Here is a 22,424-nt window from a genome sequence, read left to right as displayed (position 1 = left end):
CAATTCATCGCCATCAACAACTGTCAATCAGCCACTACTCCTCTCATCCACGGTGTCCCCCAGGGTTCTGTGCTTGGTCCACTCCTCTTCATTCTGTACATGCTTCCTCTTGGTCAGATCCTTCGTCACCATGGACTCCGGTTCCATTGTTACGCCGATGACACACAGCTTTACCTCCCCTCCAAAACCATCAGTCCTTCCACCCTCTCAACCCTCTCCAACTGTTTGACTGACATCAAGACCTGGATGCAAAACAGCTTTCTCAAACTCAACTCCAACAAATCCGAAATCTTCATCATTGGTCCTGACACCCTCACTCACTCCACTCTGAACTTCACCCTTAACATTGACGGCTCCACCATCACCCCCTCCACCAAAATCCGTAACCTTGGAGTTATCCTGGACCCCACTCTCTCCTTCCTACCCCATGTTAACCATATTACCAAAACTGCCTTTTTCCACCTCCGAAACATCGCCCGCCTCCGCCCCAACCTGTCAACTACCGCTGCTGCGACACTCATCCACGCTTTCATTTCATCCAGGCTTGACTACTGCAATGGTCTTCTCTACGGCACCACCAACAAAGTCCTCAAAAAACGTCAATATGTCCAGAACTCATCTGCACGCCTCCTCACTGGTACCCGCTCCAGAGACCACATCACACCTGTCCTCCGTGAACTCCATTGGCTTCCAATTAAACACAGAATCAACTACAAAATCTACCTTGCCGACCTCCTCCATCACCACGCCCCCTCCCGATTCCTCAGGTCCAATTCTGCCAACCTGCTACAAGTTCCACGGACTGAGCGACGGACTTGGGGTGATCGGGCCTTCTCAGTTGCTGCCCCCACCCTTTGGAATTCACTCCCCTCCCACATCAAAGTCTCTCCAACCCTCTCTTCTTTCAAATCTGCCCTCAAAACATACCTTTTCACACTAGCCTTCCCCACCTAACTCCCACCTTATTCTTCATGTTTAACCTCTGTTTTTCTTTTATTCCTAGTCTGTCTTACATAGTTTTGATAGGGCAATATGTAAAGCGTCTTAGAGTACCATATGAAGCGATATATATATTTCATTTATTATTATTATTATTATGAAACAAAAATGTTTCATGAACTATTTTAAAATGAATGAGGGAGGACTAGGTATTTTGTTTTACAACACTTGCTCACTCACCGGAATATTTGGGAGTGTTGGACTCGTCCATGGTCCAGAAACAGTGGTCGAAGGCAAACACCTGGAAGGAGACAGGGACAGGAAATAGGAATACGTAAACACAGACACCTGTCCGTACATGCAGGGTCTTGGACGAAACCTGAGATTGCATGGGAATTATCCCAGTAAGCTCTGTTGGAACAAAGCAACATGATCTTATGTGATGTATTACGCACAGATAATGATAGGATCATGGCCAAACTCCACCATGTTGTGGTTATGAGGAACTAAACCGTAGAGTGAATCATAGGATGTACAAATCCTTTATCTGTCATCTCTGCATATTTTCGTCAAATAAATTAATATCAAGAATCTGTGTGAGTGGGGCTGCCCCAGTCAAAGTACTCCTCACACCATGCACTGCCAGGAATGCGCTGGTTTCCAAGGTGATGGGTTGAAGTTGACCATTGTTGTACAGCTTGGCCCTGAGTGCTTAGGCCTGGGAGTCAAAACACAGCCCAGCACAGGTACTCTATTTCAGATAGGTTCCAAAATGTCCTCCGGGCTACTGGGGGTTACCTGTCCGGGAAAGTACACTAGCCTGTTTTAAAGAGACCCAATATGGGCATACTTTTTACCACTAAAAGAGCACTTTTCAATGTCTTTATTTCCATTCGCCTCTTTCATAAACACATCAGTGTCAGGCGAATGATATCTAATCACATGATTATTTATCTGCTTATGATGTAAACTGCTGTTATAGTGTCAAGATGTAGCAGAAGGACAGGGCTCTTGTGTTGGACTTATGCTGGATATCCAAGCCTTTCCGAATGGGCTTGGATTTATGGCCAATGGGCTTAAATGTCTCAACATTTATCAGGCAGTGAACCATTGATTTCATAGTCAGTATGGAATGGAAATAAATCCCTGAAATACTTTTGTAAGAAAATCTTTGTTCTGTGACAATTTATTAATTACATTAGTGCCAAGAAACGGAACAGAAACGGATCAGATGTCCTTCTTCCAGCATTGTTGAATCTGTGGAGAATCATTGAGCTGTGATTGTGTCTCCAGGGTCTATCAGAGCTTGTGGCAGAATACTGGAGTTTCCCAGCCAATCAATCAATTGCAGAGTGGCCCCACGAACCAAACACAAAGCCCCCCCACTCTGCTGGTGTGTGAGGCATGAACATAACTGCACTAGTCACCAGTGAGTTGTCAGGAGGGTGTGATCCAACAATAGTGGTTTGAATGCACGCACACAAACACACACACACACACACACACACACTGGTCCCAGTGTCTCTTCTCATCCCTCTCACAATGTGTAGTATTTGTGGGTGTTCAACAGATCTCTGAGCGCTGACACATTCACACGGACATCTATCCCACTCCTGCTGACCAACCAACCCGCTACAGCCCCTCTCTATCATGTCCCTAGAAACCACAGCAAGACAGCCAAGTGGAGAAGGGGCTTTGTGCTCCACAATAGATGGCTGAGTGGTGGTTGTGGTGGTGGAGTGAGGGGTGTTATATACAGTTGCTGCACCCTGCCCCATGAATCATTGCAGTAGCCGTGGCAATGCAAGGGGAAAGTTTCAATATTCTGAACTAGGGACTGAAAATAACTCTGGCGGCTCTGGAGGGGTTGTTCCTGCTGACACTGCAAAATGTCCTGTACACTGCAGGATGTTTCTGACGGAGATGAAACAAAATGCTTACCTTTGGTTGTTTCCTTGTTTGGGGATGACAGGAATGTACGTGGTGATGCAGAAAGGAACCAGAGAGAGAGAGAGAGAGAGAGAGAGCAAGGAAGAATGGGTATACTCTGTTAGTATTACGATTTCAAAGCCTGTCAATATTTAATCGCATTAAGTCTCAAAAATAAACTTTTTAATTGTTCAGATTTAAGGGCATACAATTCTTATTTGATATATAATTGTTGTTGTCCTAGATGCAAATATAACATTGATATAACAATAGCATCGTCATTACAGTGTGGATACTGTTGCCATGTTATTCAATTATTTATTTTCTGATTACAAAATTCTCCCTTATTACTGAAGCTGAGGATGCAGCTTCAGACAGCAAACTGAGCTCTGTCTATGGAGACCTTGTCTTGGATGGAGAGGGGCCTTCATATTTAATATATTAGCATATCGATTTAACTCTGCAATGTGAATTATTTGTGTGGCAAGATATATCGCTATGCTCGACAAGATATATATTTTCCTTCCAAAATAAAATCTCTATATCAGCAGAAAACATGAAACATATCTAGTGTCTCTTTTCCCATTTGAGACACGGCTTCTGTGATCGCTGCCCTGACCATTTTGAACCGAGCAGGGCGCCATCCACTCTAGTGCCTCCACAGCTGCCTTTGTCCTTGAACTAAACCCAACCGTGTGCTTCCGTTTGCTCGGCAGCATTCAGTTTATTTTGAGTAAATTATAACGAGACCGAACTAAGTGACAAACTAAGAAAGGACTTAGCTATCTTTTAAACGGAATACAAACAAACTAGCTTACTATATGATTGGTGAGCACAATTAATGTTTGCTTCCCTTCAGTTAATACAATAAACATGTTGTAAGATTGCGTGAGTTATTTTACAGATGAGCTGGTCCTCAAGTGTCATGTTTACTGCTCTGAAGGCCATGCGTATATCCCACTGGTAGTATATGGGACTCGGGTCCTAAAGGTATGCAGTCAAACAATACAGAGATGGAGAACTAGATAACTATGGCCTCAGTACAGCCTCACAATGCTCAAATGTCTCAGGAAGTCATGCTTCAGACTTCATGCTTCAATAGGTGAACATGTCTGCAAACATCTGCAGGTAAATTGCCCATGCCCTCAGAATAACAGTTTCACGGCACAAAATAAGAAATAACATGCAGCAGAGTTGCTGTTGTTAATACACTTCATTCCTGGTTTAGATTGTCTATTGCTAAGGTTAATACTGTGATTAATACAAGATGTGTTACCTCAGCTGATCCCATTCTGCCAAACTCATAACTAAGCTTGAATTCTGCTGTAACTGTAATACCTCATTCCATGCACATTTTTACCATATGATTGAAAAAAAGACCAAAACATTATTGGATCCAGCCAGTGAATCCTGTGATTCATTTTAAACAATGCAAGAGACATACATGGAGAGTGAAAGCTTCAGGGGGTTCACGGATCGGATGTGGTCTTGACACACAAGTGCCACATACAATCAGAGGGGCCTATTTTAACAGTCTGAAACGCAAGTGAGAAGCGCGAAACGCAAGTAGCTTTGTAATCATTTGTAATCATTTATAATTATAAATAGGTTTAAAAAGACATAATAATCATAACATAGTCCCACAAAGCCTAGACAACTAAAAGTGCTTCTTTAAAGTGCAGGGCCTAAAGTGCAGGGTGCAATGAACAGTTTAAGGGAAATTAGTGTAAAAGCAGCACTGAAATAAATATCTGCAAATCAACCATTTCGAATTTAAAGGAGGGGTACGTTGAGTGTTCTGATTTAAAAGCCTAATGGTTTGTGGATAAAAACTCCTCTTAAGTCTCTCAGTTCGAGCCATGATGCTCCTGTAGCATTTGCCTGATGTCAGTGGCTGGAATAGGCTGTTGCAAGGTTGGGAAGAGTCCTTGATGATCCTAGCCGCCCTACTCCAACATCTTTTACTGTAGAGGTCAGGCAGTGATGGGAGTGCTGATCTGCAGCATCTTTCAGCTGCTCGGATTACTCTCTGAAGGGCTTTCTGGTCTTGTTCATGGCTGTTCCCATACCACGACGCCATACAGCCATACAGCCATACACACACACACACACACACACACACACACACACACACACACACACACACACAAACTAGGGCTGTCAACGAATATTCGAAGTTCGAATATTCGTTTCGAAATATATCAAAAAACGCGAATTCGAACGTGAAAATTAATATTCTAATGTGAAAAAACACTCCCGCGGTACAAGCGCCTCTATCTGCTTTGTGAATGAGCCTCTGTCTGTTCGCGATGTCCCTCATAATATTCGAATGTGAAAAAACACTCCCGCGGTACAAGTGTAACAGACTAGTATTGTGAAGAGCGAATGTATTTTATCCCCTCGGGTTTCCGTACTTGGATATAGGTATTCCAGCTCGGCTATGCCATTCAATAAGCACCCGAAGTAGAGCTCAGGGAGCTAGTAGTCTGGCTGGTGAAAGCTGCTATAACGCAATGTTCTCGGCAAAGTCCGAGACAGCTTTTTTTTTCATGAATCCGAACGGTGTGTAGTGCTGGCCCTTTCGCTGGCATGGTGGAAGACGTAGGCGACATGCTTTTTTTTCTTTATCGATTTTAATAGGCCTTCTCGATAAATGGTAAGCAAAGCAAGGAACGTTACCACTAGCATACTTTGTAACATTCAGAAGCGGGCGTCTTCTTCAGATTACTATAGTTTGCGCGCTTGCAGGTGTGGTGGTGAAATGCAAGCGATACAAAGTTGTGGCTTTTCATGATTAGGCCTCCACGTTACTGGGCTGTTTATAGGATATATATATATCCCACTAATTTGAACCATGGTTTTGTCGCATTATTGACATATTGACGGCAACTGCGTAAAATAGGCAACCAGATATTCGAATAGTTCGAATTCGTGATTTTTTTCCAAACGAACATTCAAATGTCATTTTTTAGCAATTTTGACAGCCCTAACACACACACACACGTTCATACCCTCATAGGTTGTTACATTTATATTTGTTTAGCCAATTTTTGACAGAAATAGACATTTACCATGGTCAGATAGTGGTTCATTGCGTTCAGCTCTCTGGTTGGTTTAAACCTCTCCCTATACTGAACAACTGACTTCCACTTTCCACCTCCATTCCAAACCACATCTTTGATTCTTTTTTTTTAACATAAAACAAAAATATGGTCACGTAAATAAAATATACAAACGAACAGAGCTTCGTCTCCCCGCAACCTTATATCGATTGAGTCTACAACGTTCTCAAAGATTCAGCCAATGAGAGGTAGCAATGGTGTTGCCATGGCACCTGGGTAAACAAATGAAAAGGTGGTACTGTTGAATTTGCGCGCGTTCTCTGTCTGACGTATCTTGGTCTGACGTAGAAAGAAAAGAAAACTGAAACCTATTTTTTACATACCGTAATTTTCGGATTATAAGCCGCGCCTTTTTTCCCATTTTCCGATTCTGCGGTTTATATAACGGTGCGGCTAATCTATGGATTTTTACAGCCAACGGCCACTCGGAAAATTAGCATTCAAAGCTTAAATCAGTATTCGGAGCTTCGTTGTTTTTTTTCCACGTACGTGACGTTACCAGAGCGAGGGAGGCAAACTATAAGCGTCAGACACCAAGCAGAGAAGCGAGAGAGGTGGAGGAAGAATAGATGTCTTGATTCCCTTTACTTTATAACACAACATTAGCGGGATCTCGGGAGGAAAAGTAATACTTAGCGAAATGCTAACCTTAGCTTAGTTGTTTGTTTACGTTCGCTGTACAGCGCCGCGCCAATCATCTGTGACTGGCTTGCTGCAGAGCGTGAGCGTCTTGGGAATACCCGAACAATATAATGGATATAATATGGACACATAAGACAATCAATATTCGGTATTTGTAATGGATTTATTGTACAAATACCCTGAAAAGATGCACGTTCAAGGATGAATTGAAAAGCTCCCGTAGGGGCTGAGATGGCAGAGGACAGCTGATTTCACAGGGAAAACAGCTGTTCGCTTTCACAGGGAAAAACTAAGGAACTTCAACCTACATAGGCCTACTAATTAACATTCAAAAGCTATTAAATCTTCAACAAATATATAGTTTAGTATATAGGTATTATTAATGTTGTTTTTGATGGTGTTTTTTTCTGGAACGATTTTCGAATATTCGCTCGGAAAAACCAACGAGTATTCGAAGCCTGAAAAATGGCATTCGGGCCAGCCCTAAAGGTAATTAAACATTAAAACACCTGTGGTTTATAGTCCAGTGCGGCTTATATATGTACACATCATTCAATTTAGCTGCTGTGGCTTATACTCCGGTGCGCCTTATAGTGCGGAAAATACGGTACTTGCATATTGTGTTGTAATGCAAGCTGCATTGATTATTGCATTGTTCATAGAAAGTCATATTTGTGACAAAAGCTTTTTCTCTAATAAAATATTAGATAAGTTAATTCATCTGATGATGTCTTTAATGATCATCACAAAAGTAGGAAGTGATTAGCAAACTCTGAGTAGCAAACTCAGATGCATATATATATTTTTTAAATCACTCAAGAAATTATGCAAAATTGTTGCATCGAGATGCATCGATAATCATTTTAGATCGAATCGTTGACCTCATAATCGGAATCGATTCGTGAGGTGCCCAGAGATTCCCACCCCTACCTTGATATACATTTTAGTCCATACATCCCGGGTGCATATGTATCCAAGCCCTGCCCTGCCCTTGGGTCCTCAGATCATAATGTAATACTACTACTGCATAAGTACAGACAAAAATTGAAGACCCAAAAAGTACAGGCCCAAACCATCATGGCATGGGAGGTAGACTCCATTCAAAGGCTGAAAGGATGTTTTGAGCTGACAGATTGGGAAGAATTCTTCAGGGAATGCAATGGTGACCTTAACCTGTTGTACGATACCATATGCTCTTACGTCACATTCTGTGCTGATAGTGTTATTCCCACCAAACAAATTAAGATCTTTGCAAACAATAAGCCATGGATAACCAAAGACCTTAAGAACTGTCTCAATTTAAAAAAGTTTGCATTCATCCAGGGTGACCAGCAGAGAGTTAAAGAGCTGAAAAAGGAGCTAAAGCAGAAGACCAAGCTGGCCAAGCTCAACTACAAAAACAAAATGGAGGAGAAGTTCATCAGTGGAGATATAAGGCATGCATGGAGGAGCCTAAACACCATGATGGGCAGGAATAAGAACACTGCTGCAGTACAGTACAGGCTTGTTTAAAGGCTGTCCTCCCTAAATTCATACAGTATGTGAAGTGTGCCACCAGGGAGGGCAGAATACTCGACCATGTCTACTGCAACATTAGGCATGCATACAGAGCAGTACCCCAGCCACACATTGGCCTGTCAGACCACCTCTCACTGCACCTCATTCCAGCCTACACCCCTCACATTAGGAAAAATAAGCCCACTACTAGAACCATCAACACCTCTCCCAGCTCCAAGACTGCTTCTCAACAACAGAGTGGGGTCTATTTGAGAGTTTGGACCTGGAGGAGTACACAGAGTCTGTTTTATCCTACATCACATTCTGTGCTGGAAATGTCACCATCAAAAAACAGACCAGGGTCTTTCCGAACCAGAAACCCTGGATGACGAGTAAAGTGCGGCCCCTTATCAAGGACCGCAACACTGCTTTCAGGTCAGGAGATAGGGCTCAGTACAGCACAGCCAGAGCGAACCTAAAAAGGGGCATAAGGGCTGCTAAGTTAGCATATAAAAGGAAAATAGAGGGCTACATCATGGACAAAAACCCTCGTCAGGTGTGGCAGGGAATACAGCACATCTCTAACTACAAGGGCCACAACATCACAACTACCAACTCTAATGCTACAAGGGCAGAGGAATTAAACAGTTTCTTTGCCCGGTTTGAGGCGGATAGACAACCAACGCCCCCCCCAGCCTTCACCAACACCCCGCTGACCATCCAGGAACATCAGGTTAGAAGGACACTGAGGAAAGTGAACCCGAGGAAGGCGACAGGACCCGACGGCGTACCGGGGAAAGTACTCAGAGCTTGTGCAGACCAACTCACAGGGATTCTCACCAAGCTCTTCAACATCTCTCTGTCCCTAGCCACCATCCCATCCTGCTGGAAATCAGCAATTATCATCCCAGTTCCAAAAACGTCTGCTGGTAAAAGCGGAAATGACCTCAGGCCCATTGCACTCACGTCAGTGGTGATGAAATGCCTGGAGAGGCTGGTTGCCCAGCACATCAAGGCCTGCCTCCCAGCATCATTTGATCCCCACCAGTTCGCTTATAGGGCTAACCGCTCTACTGAGGACGCCATTGCCATCACCCTCCACTCTACGCTGAGCCACCTTGAACACCCAGGCACCTATGCAAGACTGCTCTTCATAGATTACAGCTCAGCCTTCAATACAATAATCCCGGACATCCTGATAAAGAAATTACTGGGCCTACACCTCCCTGCCTCCACCTGCGCTTGGATAAAGGACTTCCTTTCAAACAGACCACAACAAGTGAGACTCGGCCCCCATCTCTCTTCCCCCCTCACACTCAGCACTGGCTCCCCCCAAGGCTGCGTGTTGAGCCCACTTCTGTATACTCTATACACATCTGACTGCTCCCCCTCCCACCCCTCCAACCTCATTATAAAATTTGCTGACGACACCACTGTGGTCGGACTCATCTCTGGGGGCGACGAGACGGCATATAGAGATGAGGTCCAGCAGCTGTCAGCATGGGGTTCAGCAAATTACCTCCAGCTAAACACATCCAAAACTAAGGAAATCATCATAGACTTCAGACGACACAGCCCAGCCCATGCCCCTCTGCACATCAACGGGGATTGCGTGGAGAGGGCTCCGTCCTGCAAGTTCCTGGGAACATACATCTCTCAGGAGCTTTCTTGGTCCACAAACACAACGGCAATAAAAAAGAAGGCCCAGCAGCGACTACACTTTCTGAGAATTCTCAGAAAAAACCATCTTGAACGAAAGCTGCTGGTGTCCTTCTACCGCTCAACCATTGAAAGTGTGCTCACTTACTGCATCACAGCATGGTATGCTGGGAGTTCGGCGGCAGACGACGGCACTTCAGAGGGTCATAGGCACAGCTCAGAAGATCACTGGCTGCCCACTGCCCTCCCTGGAAGAGCTGGCCAGCTCCCGCTGCCGAAACAGGACGAGTGCCATTCTAAAAGACGCTGCGCACCCTGCTCACCACCTGTTCGATCTGCTTCCCTCTGGCAGGCGATACAGGTCAATGAAATCACGCACCACCAGACTAACCAACAGCTTCTTCCCCTGGGCCATACGTACGCTAAACAAAAATAACCCCTGTGCAATACATAGACAACCACATAATCGATCACCACTACCTCTGGACATTCCTCATCTTGCTTACCTTCCTGGACCTGCTGCTATTTAGATATATGTGGGCAGAAGGCGTTGTTGTCTGGGAGGGAGGGGAGGGTGTAGGACACTTTAATGTGCCTTAAGTGGAAGGCAGGGGGAGGGGTTATTGGGCTTATTGTTGTTATTGTTGTTATATATTTATTAATATTTCTTACTGCATTCTATTTATTTATTTATTTAAAAAAGCACTGAACAAGATCTGCACCTTAATTTCGTTGTGTAAATACTTTGTATTTAACCCAATGACAAATAAAGATTCTAATTCTAATTCTACAATGCCCAGACCCTGCTGCCTTTGCTGAAGAACTCAACACCTTCTATGCCAGATTCAACAACACTGACTCTATGGAGGAAATGGTCACTCTCCTATACCCCCCAGAATCTATCTGCATAGAAGAGAAGCGGGTTATATCCATCTTTTCCCATCTCCATTCCTCCAACGCTCCTGGACCAGATGGGCTGAAGGGCAGAATACTGAAGGAGTGTGCAAGTCAGCTGGGCGGTGTAATGACGGAAATGTTTCAGCTCTTCCTAGATGCCAGTTTTGTTCCCAGGGCGTGGAAGGAGACCACCATCATCCCTGTTCCCAAAAAGCCCCGGGCTAAAGCTCTGAACGACCTCAGACCAGTGGCACTCACCTCTATCCTGTGCAAATGCATGGAGAGAGTTGTTGCAGGAGAGCTCACCACCACCATCGGTGAGAATCTGGATCCACTGCAGTTTGCCTACAAGCCAAAACGAGGTGTGGAGGACGCTACATTACATCTACTAGATACCATCACAAAGCACCTGGACTCCCAGAACTCCTTGGTCAGGATCTTATTCATGGACTTCTCGTCAGCATTTAATACAGTTAACATCAACACACTCCTGCATCGCCTTCAGCAGCTTCAGGTCAACCCAGCACTGACACTTTGGATCAAGGAGTTTTTAAAGGACAGAGCCCAGCATGTAAAGGTCCAGGGTGTAACATCGTCCAACATCATCCTTAACACTGGAGTCCCACAGGGTTGTGTCTTGTCTCCCATCTTGTTCTCAATATACACCAATGAGATCACATGCAACATCAGTGGATTCAAGCTATATAAATATGCAGATGATCTGGCCTTCGTGGCCAAACTGACAGATCAAAGCACCCTGTCCAAGTTCACCCAATATATCACTGAAATGGCCCTGTGGTTCAAAGAAAGCTCACTGCAGTTGAACATCAGCAAAACCAAAGAACTGTGTTGCCATAGGAGGAGGGCATCTAACACCCCACATCCACTTTCCTCACCTTTGACCCTGGAAGGACAAGTAGTTGAACAGGTGGTGAAGTTCAAATACCTTGGCACAGAGATCGACCAACGTCTGTCCTTTAGCCAGCATGCAGATGGGGTTTACAAGAAGGGACAACAACGTATGTATCTCCTGAGGAAACTAGACACCTTCAATGTCAGTAAAGACATTTTGTCAACTGCCTACCAATCTCTGGTGGAATCCATCATCACTTGCAACATTACATCCTGGTACGGCTTCCTCACAAACGCAAGCAAAAGCAGACTTAATAGATTAACTAAGCAAGCAAGCAAGCTAATAGGAATACACCAGAAAGCGCTGGAGGATCTGTATATCCAGGCAGTGGGAAGGAGGACCAACTCCATCCTCTTAGATCCCTCCCACCCACTCCATCCTTGTTTTGATCTACTTCCTTCTGGCAGAAGATTCAGAATGCCTTTGGCCAGGAAAGCTATCTACAAAAAATCATTCATCCCCATAGCTATACACACACAGAACACTCATTCCTCAAAGAAATCACACAAATAACACATACACACACACACACACACACACACACACACACACACACACACACACACACACACACACACACACACACACACACACACACACAAACACACACCTCCAAGCCTTCAGTCAAAAGACAATTTTCTAGTATGGCAACATACTAGACAATAAAGCTTTTTGAATCTTGAATCTTGAATCTTGAATACCGTACACCCCTAATTTCTATTACATTTCACATAATTTGATCTACACAAACTATATATCATATGAAAGCTGATACTCTGATTCCAACAATCGAAACCGACTCATCAAACATCGCCGAATTAGTGGCAAAAAAACTATTAAAAATAAAATACACTTTCTATTTTCAAGAAATGTTATGTCTCGTTTTTGTCATCAATGTTGTGTTTGAATGCATAAAACCACCATAAAAGGGAAATCTAGTGTCTGGACACCATCTTATACTGAACGCAGATGTTTGCAATCAATGTTTATTAGCAAAGAGATGGTTTCAGAGGAAATAGGTAAATTGCCTTTGATCAGAACAAATGTTCTTCATCGCTATCTGGTGGCCGTACTTTCCTCTTGTGAGATGGCAGAACCGGCATACCGTGATTTATAAAGGTTCTAGACTCCACAGATTTGTTTTTCCTTAATGAGCAAGTGAACCTCCTCTTGTGACTGGGATTGTAAGTGTCATATCCCACATGTAAAAACGAAATGTGTTTGTGTGGAGGGCTCTGGGAATGAGGGGGCATGTTACAACCCACGGCAACTTTGTGATACTTCTCTAGTTACGTTGTTGTGTATAAGCTATAATTAACAATGTGGCATATTAAATTAACCATACACTGACCGTGGCGTTATACTGAGAGGCTTAAGCCCTGCTCAGACGGAGCTCCACGCATCAACAACACACTGTGTGTTGTAATTGTCCGGGAAGCACAGGCATCGATTACGTGGGGGACGGGGGGGACATGTCCCCACCACTATTTAAAATACGAATTTTGTCCCCACCACTTTTAAAAATTTGCAAACCAATTGCGACCGGAAAAAAACCCTACATCTGAAATGCCGGGATTGCAAACATTTGAAAAACGCAATTTGGTATCTAGTCGTTTGATTTGTCGACTGTCAGCCACTGCAGGAACATGGCGTTGTAAAATGACAGCGGAGTCGGTGCATTCCCATGGTGGCGCATTCAGATCGAACATTGCGACCTGAGAGGACGTGAACTTGGAAGGCTAGCTTTCCTAGCCTAGCTTTTATGACTTCTAGTACTAGCGAAGGCTAACACAATATCATGGAATTAACTTGAGATGTATATGGAACACTAGAAACCATCGCTACTGTACAAAAGGTATTCCACTCAACCAATAAAAGTGGAAGACACAAATTTGTAGTAGCCAAAGCATAGACTGTAGCTAAAGCCGGTATGTAGCTTACTGCAGAGTTACTGCTAGCTAACCGTTAACGTTAGCAATAGATGAGAACTAGCAGTTAACTGAGTTAATATCAAACATTGTAAAACAAGGCGATTTGAAGGTTTCTCTGCACTTACAGCGCATTTTTGCCTGCTGAAAAAGGATCTTATATCGGTTCCTGCTTTTCTCTCAGACATTATGGATCAAGTTAAATAGCCTTGCAACTTAAGCCTTTTTTGTTGTTTGTATAATTTGCTAAATTATATTTAATGTCATCGCAAGGGGGATGGGGGTGAACGTGTGCTGTCTGTACACAGTGTTATAATGGAGAAGTTTCAAGACAGACAGCCAAAATTGACATTTTTATTCAGATATATACATACATAATCTAGACTGCATGTGGAGGGCCACATAAGGAAAGAAATTGGTTTAAGTAAACTTTGCTGCTGGTTTTGTTTGCTTGTGATGACCTGGCCAAAGGTTACCCACGGTCCTAAGCGATTGAGATCTGATTCTGGTTGGGGCTCCAGCTAGAATGCATATAGATTGCAGCTAGTAGCAGCTACACACTGTGCGATTGCTATGCCAATGTGGTTATAGTTGTTTTGTCTGATGAGATATGTGACGTTAGACTTGGAGCCTGGTAGGCCTATCCTGACATAAATATGTTCTCGCATAACCTGTGTGATTATCCTAAACTGTAGGGGATTTTATTTGCGGGCTATTTGCTTATGATATTGTAACCCCCTTTACAGTCTGGCATTGTTTGTCTGGTAAACTTTTTCGATGTCAAGATAAGTGTTAAACTGCCAACACTGTTCTTGTCCTGTGTGTATTAGTATTACATATCCCGAGCCAATACCCTGGTGTTTCCAACACCGTTTTGCAAAACAAGCCAAAACACAAACTGTGGTTTTCAACTTTTATTGGTCGAATAGGATTTTCAACACCTGACAATACACTGTAGAGCATATTGTAGTGCAGCGTTGAATGGATGAATAGCTTGCATAAGGGTACCCAGCACTTTTCAAAACACACTCAAGATTATGATTATTGTCCCCACCACTTCTAAAAACAAACTGACGCCCTTGCCGGGAAGCCTATAACTCTCTTGCTGAAGCGATCATCAAAATCAAGCATTAAACCGCTGCCCAGACGATGGAAGGCTAGTTACATTTTGGACACTACACATTGTCTGTGCGCTGTCTACATGACTGTGTTGACAATCATATTAAGACGTTTATGGGGAACACAACCAACTTAATCATATAAGACACATTACCACGTTTATGGGAAACACAACAAACTTATTCCAGCACCAGCCACAGAGACATGCTATGGAATGGCAGGTGTTTGCAGCACAAACAGAAGAAGAGGCCAGTTCAAGACACAAAGCGCCTGCACAGAAACAGGTAACCTTGGCCGCAGCATCAGTCATTCCTCATGACCAGAAAGGCCCACGGTGGCAGCGATCAAAGATGCGTTGACATCTTACATCGCAAAAGATATGCCCCTATTTATAGATTAGGAAAAAGGCCTTCTTTAAAGGTTGGGTATGGAATTCTTTTTTGGCCATTTTTGCAAAATTACTTGAAATCCTTATCACAACCCACTTACAGCCACCATTGATATCGATACCATTTTCAATACTCCTTAACGATCCGAGTCTTTATCGATACCACTATTGATACTTTTCTATTAATTGGTGGAAATACAATGCGTTTTTAGTGATGAGGAAAATATTTAGGAATTAAATAATTGTATTTTAAATAAAATATGTAATTCCTAATAAATATTGACATCAGTAGTTTTAATTATATATACTAAAATGATTAAAATACTATACAATTGTATTATTCATACAGAAACATGAGTAATACAGTATTACTCATGTTTCTCACCAAAAACTCAATTTACCGTTTCTCTATGTTACATTGGATGTATCATGATAAACTAACGTCACTGAGCCAACCTCAACACATCATCATGCAGCACATCTGAAACTTTATTTACTCTTTAAGATAACTAGCTTGTATGCTGCCGATTACAACACCGATTTCACAATTGGATTACTATTATTAACTGACGGGACTAGCGGTAATCGTGTGTGCGATTACCGCTCGTACTTTGAGTGGATGATTAAGACAGGCCCGTCTGTGGTGCGATAGGAGAAGGAGGAGAGTCTTTTCAACTCAGAGTCAGTCGAAGGTACTGCATTTGGCCTTTATTTGATGCACAATGCTAATGTGCTTGGCCATTGAGGTTGTGTTCCCCCCTTTACAATAAATGGTTTTCGCCCATACTCACGAGCAAAGTTAACTGCCAGACTTCACTTGTTTTACTTGTAATACCGGTTTGCTTACAATTCCATTCAAAAACATTGGTGGACACGCTGCAGTGATTGGATTGATTTGATTTGAATGCCGTGATGTGACTCGAGGTACACAACGTTACGTTACAAGGACCTATGGGACAAAAAAAATAATAAATGAACGACGGAACTCGATAGTGGTATCGATAAGCCAAAACGTTAACGATTTTCGGGTTTTGAAAAAAGTGAAACCGGGTTTGAGTCAGGAGAATATTATATACTGAGAAGCATCAATCCTGACCTATTCTGTATCTTGGCTACCTCTATCATCAGGAAACTACTGTAAACCCAGAGCCAAGACAATGTACCAGCCTAATGAGTCCCAAGGCAAAAGCCAAGTTTTAGATCCCAAAACCGCCTTAAAGGACAATTCCGGTGTTTTGAACATTGAGCCCCGTTTCTGGTTTGTCTAGGATGAAGTAGAGTGGTTGACACCGAAATTTGGACTATTGGTCCTATCTCGGGTATTTGGCTAATTTAGAACCGCCCCTGCCTGCTTCAGAATTGCTGACTATGGGCATTCAAAAACCTGTCCTTAAAACAACCGTAAACTTTCGTTTTCGGAAATGTGCAACTCACCAAGTGGTTAGTGGTGTTCTTTGACGTTCCAAGTAAAGTAGCATAGCAAAATACAGTTTCTGTCGTGTTTTATTCTGCATTTTGTAAATCCATACAGTTGGAAGACTTATTGCTTGTTGATCCGAAATGGAAAGGGGGACTAGTTGTAGTCTTTTCGCTCGGTGTAGCCCTAATGTTGATACGGAGAGCCGAGCGAAAGACTACAATCAAACGTAAACAGCCCAATTTCCGTTTCCGGTTTCAGTTTCAATGGCATTTACAAAATGCCAAATAAAACACGACACAAACTGTATTTCGCTACGATACTTGATTTTCGCTGCGATACTTGTCACAAAAACAATACACTCTGGATTTTCAAGCAGGGTATATTACAAGCCGATTAATAGCCATGTAATAATTATTTCATCAGGCAGTTCTAGAGCTGAAATCTCACTTCATAGACACACTTGGACCTTATCATTTATAATTATTATATTGGTGAAAAATTGTGAATCATTTTTGACCAGATTGACAATGTGGGACTTGCTTCTAAACTGCACTACACACGTAAACTGTAAAACAAAAATCTATACATTTAGGAATATGAAAATACAGTGCTAATTGAAGGTCTCCAAAGTAAAGAGGATACCTTCCATTGCTGTTGTTGTTCCCCTCAAAATCTGAAGGGCTTTTACAATTTGCTTGTAGAAGCTGAGAGGCTTGAAATGCTGGCTGAAACAAAGTGAATCAACTTATTCATTGGAAGGGTTCGCATTTTAAACAAAAGTAATGGAAATAAGATAACTCCTAGCCCCTATATAATAGTTATGTAAAAAGCTGCACGTCATGGTTTATCACATACTACCCATTAGCTGAATCCAACAGTGCAATTTGCTTCCTTATCTAGTGTCAGCCCACATATAGGGTTTGGGGGTTCTCTTCTTTTCATTACTTTTGTTTAAATTGTATTTCCCTTTATAATAAACAGAGTAAACATTTGTTTTCATTAAACCCACATTTTTGAGCAATGGAAAATAAAACAAGATTATCTTCCTGCAAGACCCATTTTCACCCTCTTAGTGGACTTTTAATCAAACTGTCAGACGTTGATGGAGCCGCCAGGCCATTCTAGATGTAATACATATCCATTGTGTGAGTTGAAGGGGCATTCCCCTGCAAGTGTGCTTTAACACTGATCCCCTCCTACTCCGCACACCACAGCCCAATGTATTTCCCCAGCTTTCCATACCCACCTTGCATTGTATCGCCACCTCTGGGGATACCAGATTGGGGCGTGAAAACAAAATGCTTTTCCAGATTCACATTTCAAATTAGCCAAGCATGGCTAAGCAGGTGAGATGAACCGAAAAATGTAATTTATATAGCTTGGAACTTATATGGGCCTGACAAGGAAACTTAACAAGCATCATTATCATCATCATTATGATGAAAACTTTTCGCAAAGGGAAAACAATGGACAAGAGAGCTGTCACGAGTGTGTGCACCATGGGACATGGCAGAAATAACAAGCCTAATATTGCTAAGCCATCAAAGGGAAGCCCATACAGCCCATATAACATTCTTCAAATAGCTTCCATGTCCACATGGTGCAATTCAATCCCTGCCAAATCTCAGTAACATGAGGCTATATTCTTTAACTCAAAGCCTCCCTCGAATTAATGATACAGTGGATCTGTCTTAATATGGGCTTTTCTCATTTCCCATTAGCAAGGCCCAGGATCACCCGTGTAAGATGGTAATTACATGGCATGAACCAAGGGTTCTAAATTGGTGTCATAGAACACGTACCTAATCTATACAATCCAAAACCTGTTCCCAGAAGAGAACCAAGGTCCCAAGGATGTTCAATGTTCCTAAAGGAAATACTCAGACGTTGACATATTTCAAACTCAGGTGAACAGGTGTCCTGAAGACCATGCAAAGCTTAGGGATTAGACCCCCCGGCGGCTCCACAGAGGGTGTACATTAGGGATGGGCAAAACGATTATTTTCCGGGAATCAGTTCTTTCAGTACCGTTCACTATCACGATTTGTTTTTTTGATTCGTTCATTAGATTCGTTCATTAAGTCAGATGGTCTGTTACGTAATTTGCCAGGGAAGCAGAGATTATGGAATAGTTGTTAATCAACATGCATGTAGCCTACTACTTTCTAATAATCTGGCGGAATTACCCAGGTTAAGTGTATATATTAAGCATTTATGTAAAGCACATACGTGCCTTTTTTTCATAAATATCCTTAATACATAATGGGGTGCAGTAAGAATTAAATGGCGTCCTCCAAGCAGCGCTAATAAGCAGTGAAGTATGTTAGCAACTAGACCAAATGAGACTCGTAATGGTAGGTAAAAACAATACTTTATTAAGGCAATTGTGATGTAGTAAAAAAAAAAAAAAACATAAAGTGCTTGCATGATATTGAAGCCTACAGCGGTCGTAAGTTAACTTGTGTGGTGGTGCCTCAACATTTGTTTACCCATGGGCCATGGCAACGTGATTGCTACCTGCCCTCATTGGCTGAATCGATGAGAACGTTTTAGACTCAATCTATATAAGGTCGCAGGTAGACGAAGCTCTGTTTGTTTGTGTATTTTATTGACCATATTTTTGTTATATGTTTAAAAAAATATATATATATTTTGTTTTGGGAATCAGTTCTCGTCGTTCACCTTCGGGATTCGTTCGTTTGCGACCGACCCATCACTAGTATACAGGGAAATTACATGGCTTTTACCACAAAGAGCGGTTAACATGCAAGACTATATTCAGCAATAAGGCCTAAAAAAAAAAAAAGTTTGGTTCCTGTTGGTTGTCAGTTGAGGTCATGGGTAGGTAGGGAATTTATTTTATTTTTTTATTTTATTTTTTACAGCGGCAGCGAATGATAAGTAGGTTGTTTTCATTTATAAACGAGAGAATGCGCTCATCCTTGTACAGAATGAAGAGGTGCTGTACAAAAACGTAATTATAGTTTGCATCAAAAAAAAAAAATTTTTTTTTTTTTTTTTTTTTAAAGCTCATAAAATAATTTGGGTCGCACACAAATGGACAGGGTCGGTCGGAAACCGGAACCAAACAAAAAAATTTTTTAGGCCTAACAAGCTATATTAATTTATAGTTAATACTACATGAAGTTAAAGCTGGGAAAGGCATTTGATTTAAGAAGCATAATTGCAGAGAAAATTGTCTTTATATTCCAACAGCAATCAATAAGTCAAATTCTCTGATATTTTTTTTAATAATAGGTATGTATTGTTTTTTTTGTATGTGGCGGTCGAATGAAATGATGGTCTACCTGTCTGTCTTACTACCTACCCAGCTACATGTCTGTCTACCTACCGATCCAGCTTCCTAGTCACACTCTGCCAGTTCACTCATTGCTCAAGACCGGAGCATAGACAATGCTAAACATTTAGCTTAAACTAGCAAGCTAGTCAGGTGTTTTGGGTCGGTGGCTTTCGAGTGAGGTCTGAACGTTTTTTAGTTTTGTTTTCAGTTGGATACTTCCAAAATCTAGCTTACTCGTTCCTTCAAATTGCCTACCCTGGCTTTAGGGAGAGAAACACAACCAATAAAGAAAGCTCTATTTTTTATGATGCATGCAACACTTTGGAAAACATACATGTGTGGGTTTTGCAGTTCACTAAAGTACATCAGTAAAGTGCGTGAGGTTAAAGTGTCCTTGACCACGTCTAGCTTTATAAAACGAGACCTTGGCAAAGAAAACATTAACAGAACCTATCCTGCTGGATAAGTGAAGGCATTTTACATTCATATTTTCTGCAAACATCCCATTTGATATTCATTCAGATGTTAACTTGTGACATGAGAATTTAGTATCTGTACAGGAATTGCCTCATATCTTGCAGCAATTCTTAGAAATAGAATAATTAATGGACGATTATTATTAGAAGAAGAAGAAGAAGAAGAAGAAGAAGAAGAAGAAGAAAAAGAAGAATAGTCATGGAAAGAGCCACTCTAAGATGTAAAAAGCCACTCACTTGAACAGCTATTACAATTTAACAAGCTCATTACCACTGAATTCTGCTTGGAACTCGAGATGCCGTTCTAGATTAATGCCATTGTCATTCTTCAAGAAGAAAAATAAAAAACCCTATCTCAGGGGCCATCCGTCTGGTCGAAATGTGCAAACTTTTATGCTTACTGTGGCTCAAATGGCCTCACATGCTGTTTATATAAACTCATGTGCAACATTTATATGAATGAGAGAACAAGCACAAAGAACTATCGTGAGGAATTTTTAAATCGTCGAACAATTCTATTTGCACCCATGGGTAATCAGGTCAGCTGTCTAATCACGGGTGACAAAGCACAGCAGCTTAGCAGCAAATATCAATGAAATGAAAAGAATGCAGCCTGCAAATCTGCCCGCTAAACATTTGTGAATAGGTGAAATTCTAAGCCAATTTATGGAAAACCATCACACAAGGATTGGCTTGTGAATATCAATGGTATTGATATATTCAGATTTTTATTTATTTTTGAACCCATGATGAAAATGTTAGCTCCTCCCTACAAGATCGTAATCTTTCCGGATTTATGTGCCTTTTTTCTACAATAGGCTAGTACTAGGTTCAAAGAGGGCAGCAGGCACGTGGTCCTAGTTTCATCAACACCTTTTAAACTTCAAATGGCTCAGTTTATGGCCAAATAATATGGCCTAATTCACATATGGAATAGCGTTTTCTTCCACAGCTTCAGAAATACTGAGTCCTCAAATACATTTTTGCAAAGAAAACTTAACACACGTACGATATGCGTTAACTGTGGTTCTGTTGGATGATATAAATAATACATTAACAAACATAGTTTCTTACCAGCATTGTATGCATTATCGTTATCGACTTGTGTTCCTAATATGCATGTGTCCCCCCGTTAATATACATTCCCATGGACTGTATTATGCGTTACGTGTTTATTGTGCGTGTTTAAACAGATGGATGCACACAGGCGCGCCGGCGTTCATTCATTATTTTACACATACACACACATGCGCCCGCATTAATTTATTCTTCTTAACACTCACTCGCGGTAAAACAATGTTTTCTCAAGATCAAATACTCATCAATCCTAAAAGTTATGGGCTTGTACACGATGTTTGCGTTAAGAAAATGTTGTGTTTGCTGTACGGTGTTTGCAGATGCATTGATTTAAAAGTACAACTTATTACCGCTGAATTAGCTGTTCTTTCCCAAATAATTTACCAAGAATGTGTGGCTAGGTAGATGAGAGAAGCAAAGTGTATGCGCTAGGTGCACAAGCAACATTATGCATGCGCCCTTAATATAGCATCTGAACAACGCGCCACTGCCTTTAAACCAGGTATTTCCTGGTTTGTGGCGGAATTGTTTTCTGAAACTGCAAAATAGCACCAAGGAACGTTTGCGCCAGAGCACGCCTCCTCCTTTCGCAGAACCGCCCCTTTGGTCGTAAGATCATTCCCTAATTTACCGACGCGTGGCGGTGGAGGGATAAGAACGCTCTGCCCCAGTTGCAAACTAGCAACGATACATGCGTCAATGTAGAAAGTAAATTGCGCTGGATGCAAGATAGGGCCGAATACATTGCAATGGAATTTAATTATCTCTGAGTCCAGGTTACCTCAGCTTTCTCTGCATTTCTCGCCCAGACAATGAGCTACGACCGTGCGAACGCCACATAAGGTATTTGCGTGAATACACACAATGTAACGCGAGTGTTGTACACTTCTTTGTTATTTGGATAACCGCTCTGCTGTTGATGTTATGGCGCATAACACGCAACATAATAACGCAAGCTTGTGTAAAGCTCCCATTTGGTGAAAGACTAGACTGCGTTGGGTTCTCCGACGACTCCATGTCTGCGACATGGAGGTCTCTTGTCTCTTAGCATACATTTACTATAACGTTAAAGCAAAACTCGAATATGAGATGGACAAAGTTATGGAGAACAGCGGGA

The 22,424-nt window shown here is 42.0% G+C and overlaps 1 protein-coding gene across 6 annotated transcripts in view; it reads right to left on the bottom strand.

Annotated features, from left to right (window-relative positions):
• Positions 1 to 22,424, bottom strand: part of kif13a (kinesin family member 13A) — a 144,702-nt gene that overhangs the window by 104,821 nt on the left and 17,457 nt on the right. For all 6 annotated transcript variants that reach the window (XR_003978465.1, XM_030369953.1, XM_030369954.1 and 3 more), the window contains exons 3-4: positions 2,881 to 2,893; positions 1,180 to 1,240 (exon numbers count right to left, since the gene is read on the bottom strand). Coding sequence is in view for 5 of the 6 variants with exons in the window: in XM_030369953.1 (XP_030225813.1) it covers positions 1,180 to 1,240; positions 2,881 to 2,893 (74 nt within the window). In the remaining variant the exon portion in view is untranslated. The remainder of the gene's footprint in view (positions 1 to 1,179; positions 1,241 to 2,880; positions 2,894 to 22,424) is intronic.

This window comes from Gadus morhua, chromosome 11, assembly GCF_902167405.1.
Source record: "Gadus morhua chromosome 11, gadMor3.0, whole genome shotgun sequence".
In the NCBI taxonomy this organism is placed as follows: domain Eukaryota; kingdom Metazoa; phylum Chordata; class Actinopteri; order Gadiformes; family Gadidae; genus Gadus; species Gadus morhua.
This window is presented reverse-complemented; position numbering and strand designations above follow the sequence as displayed.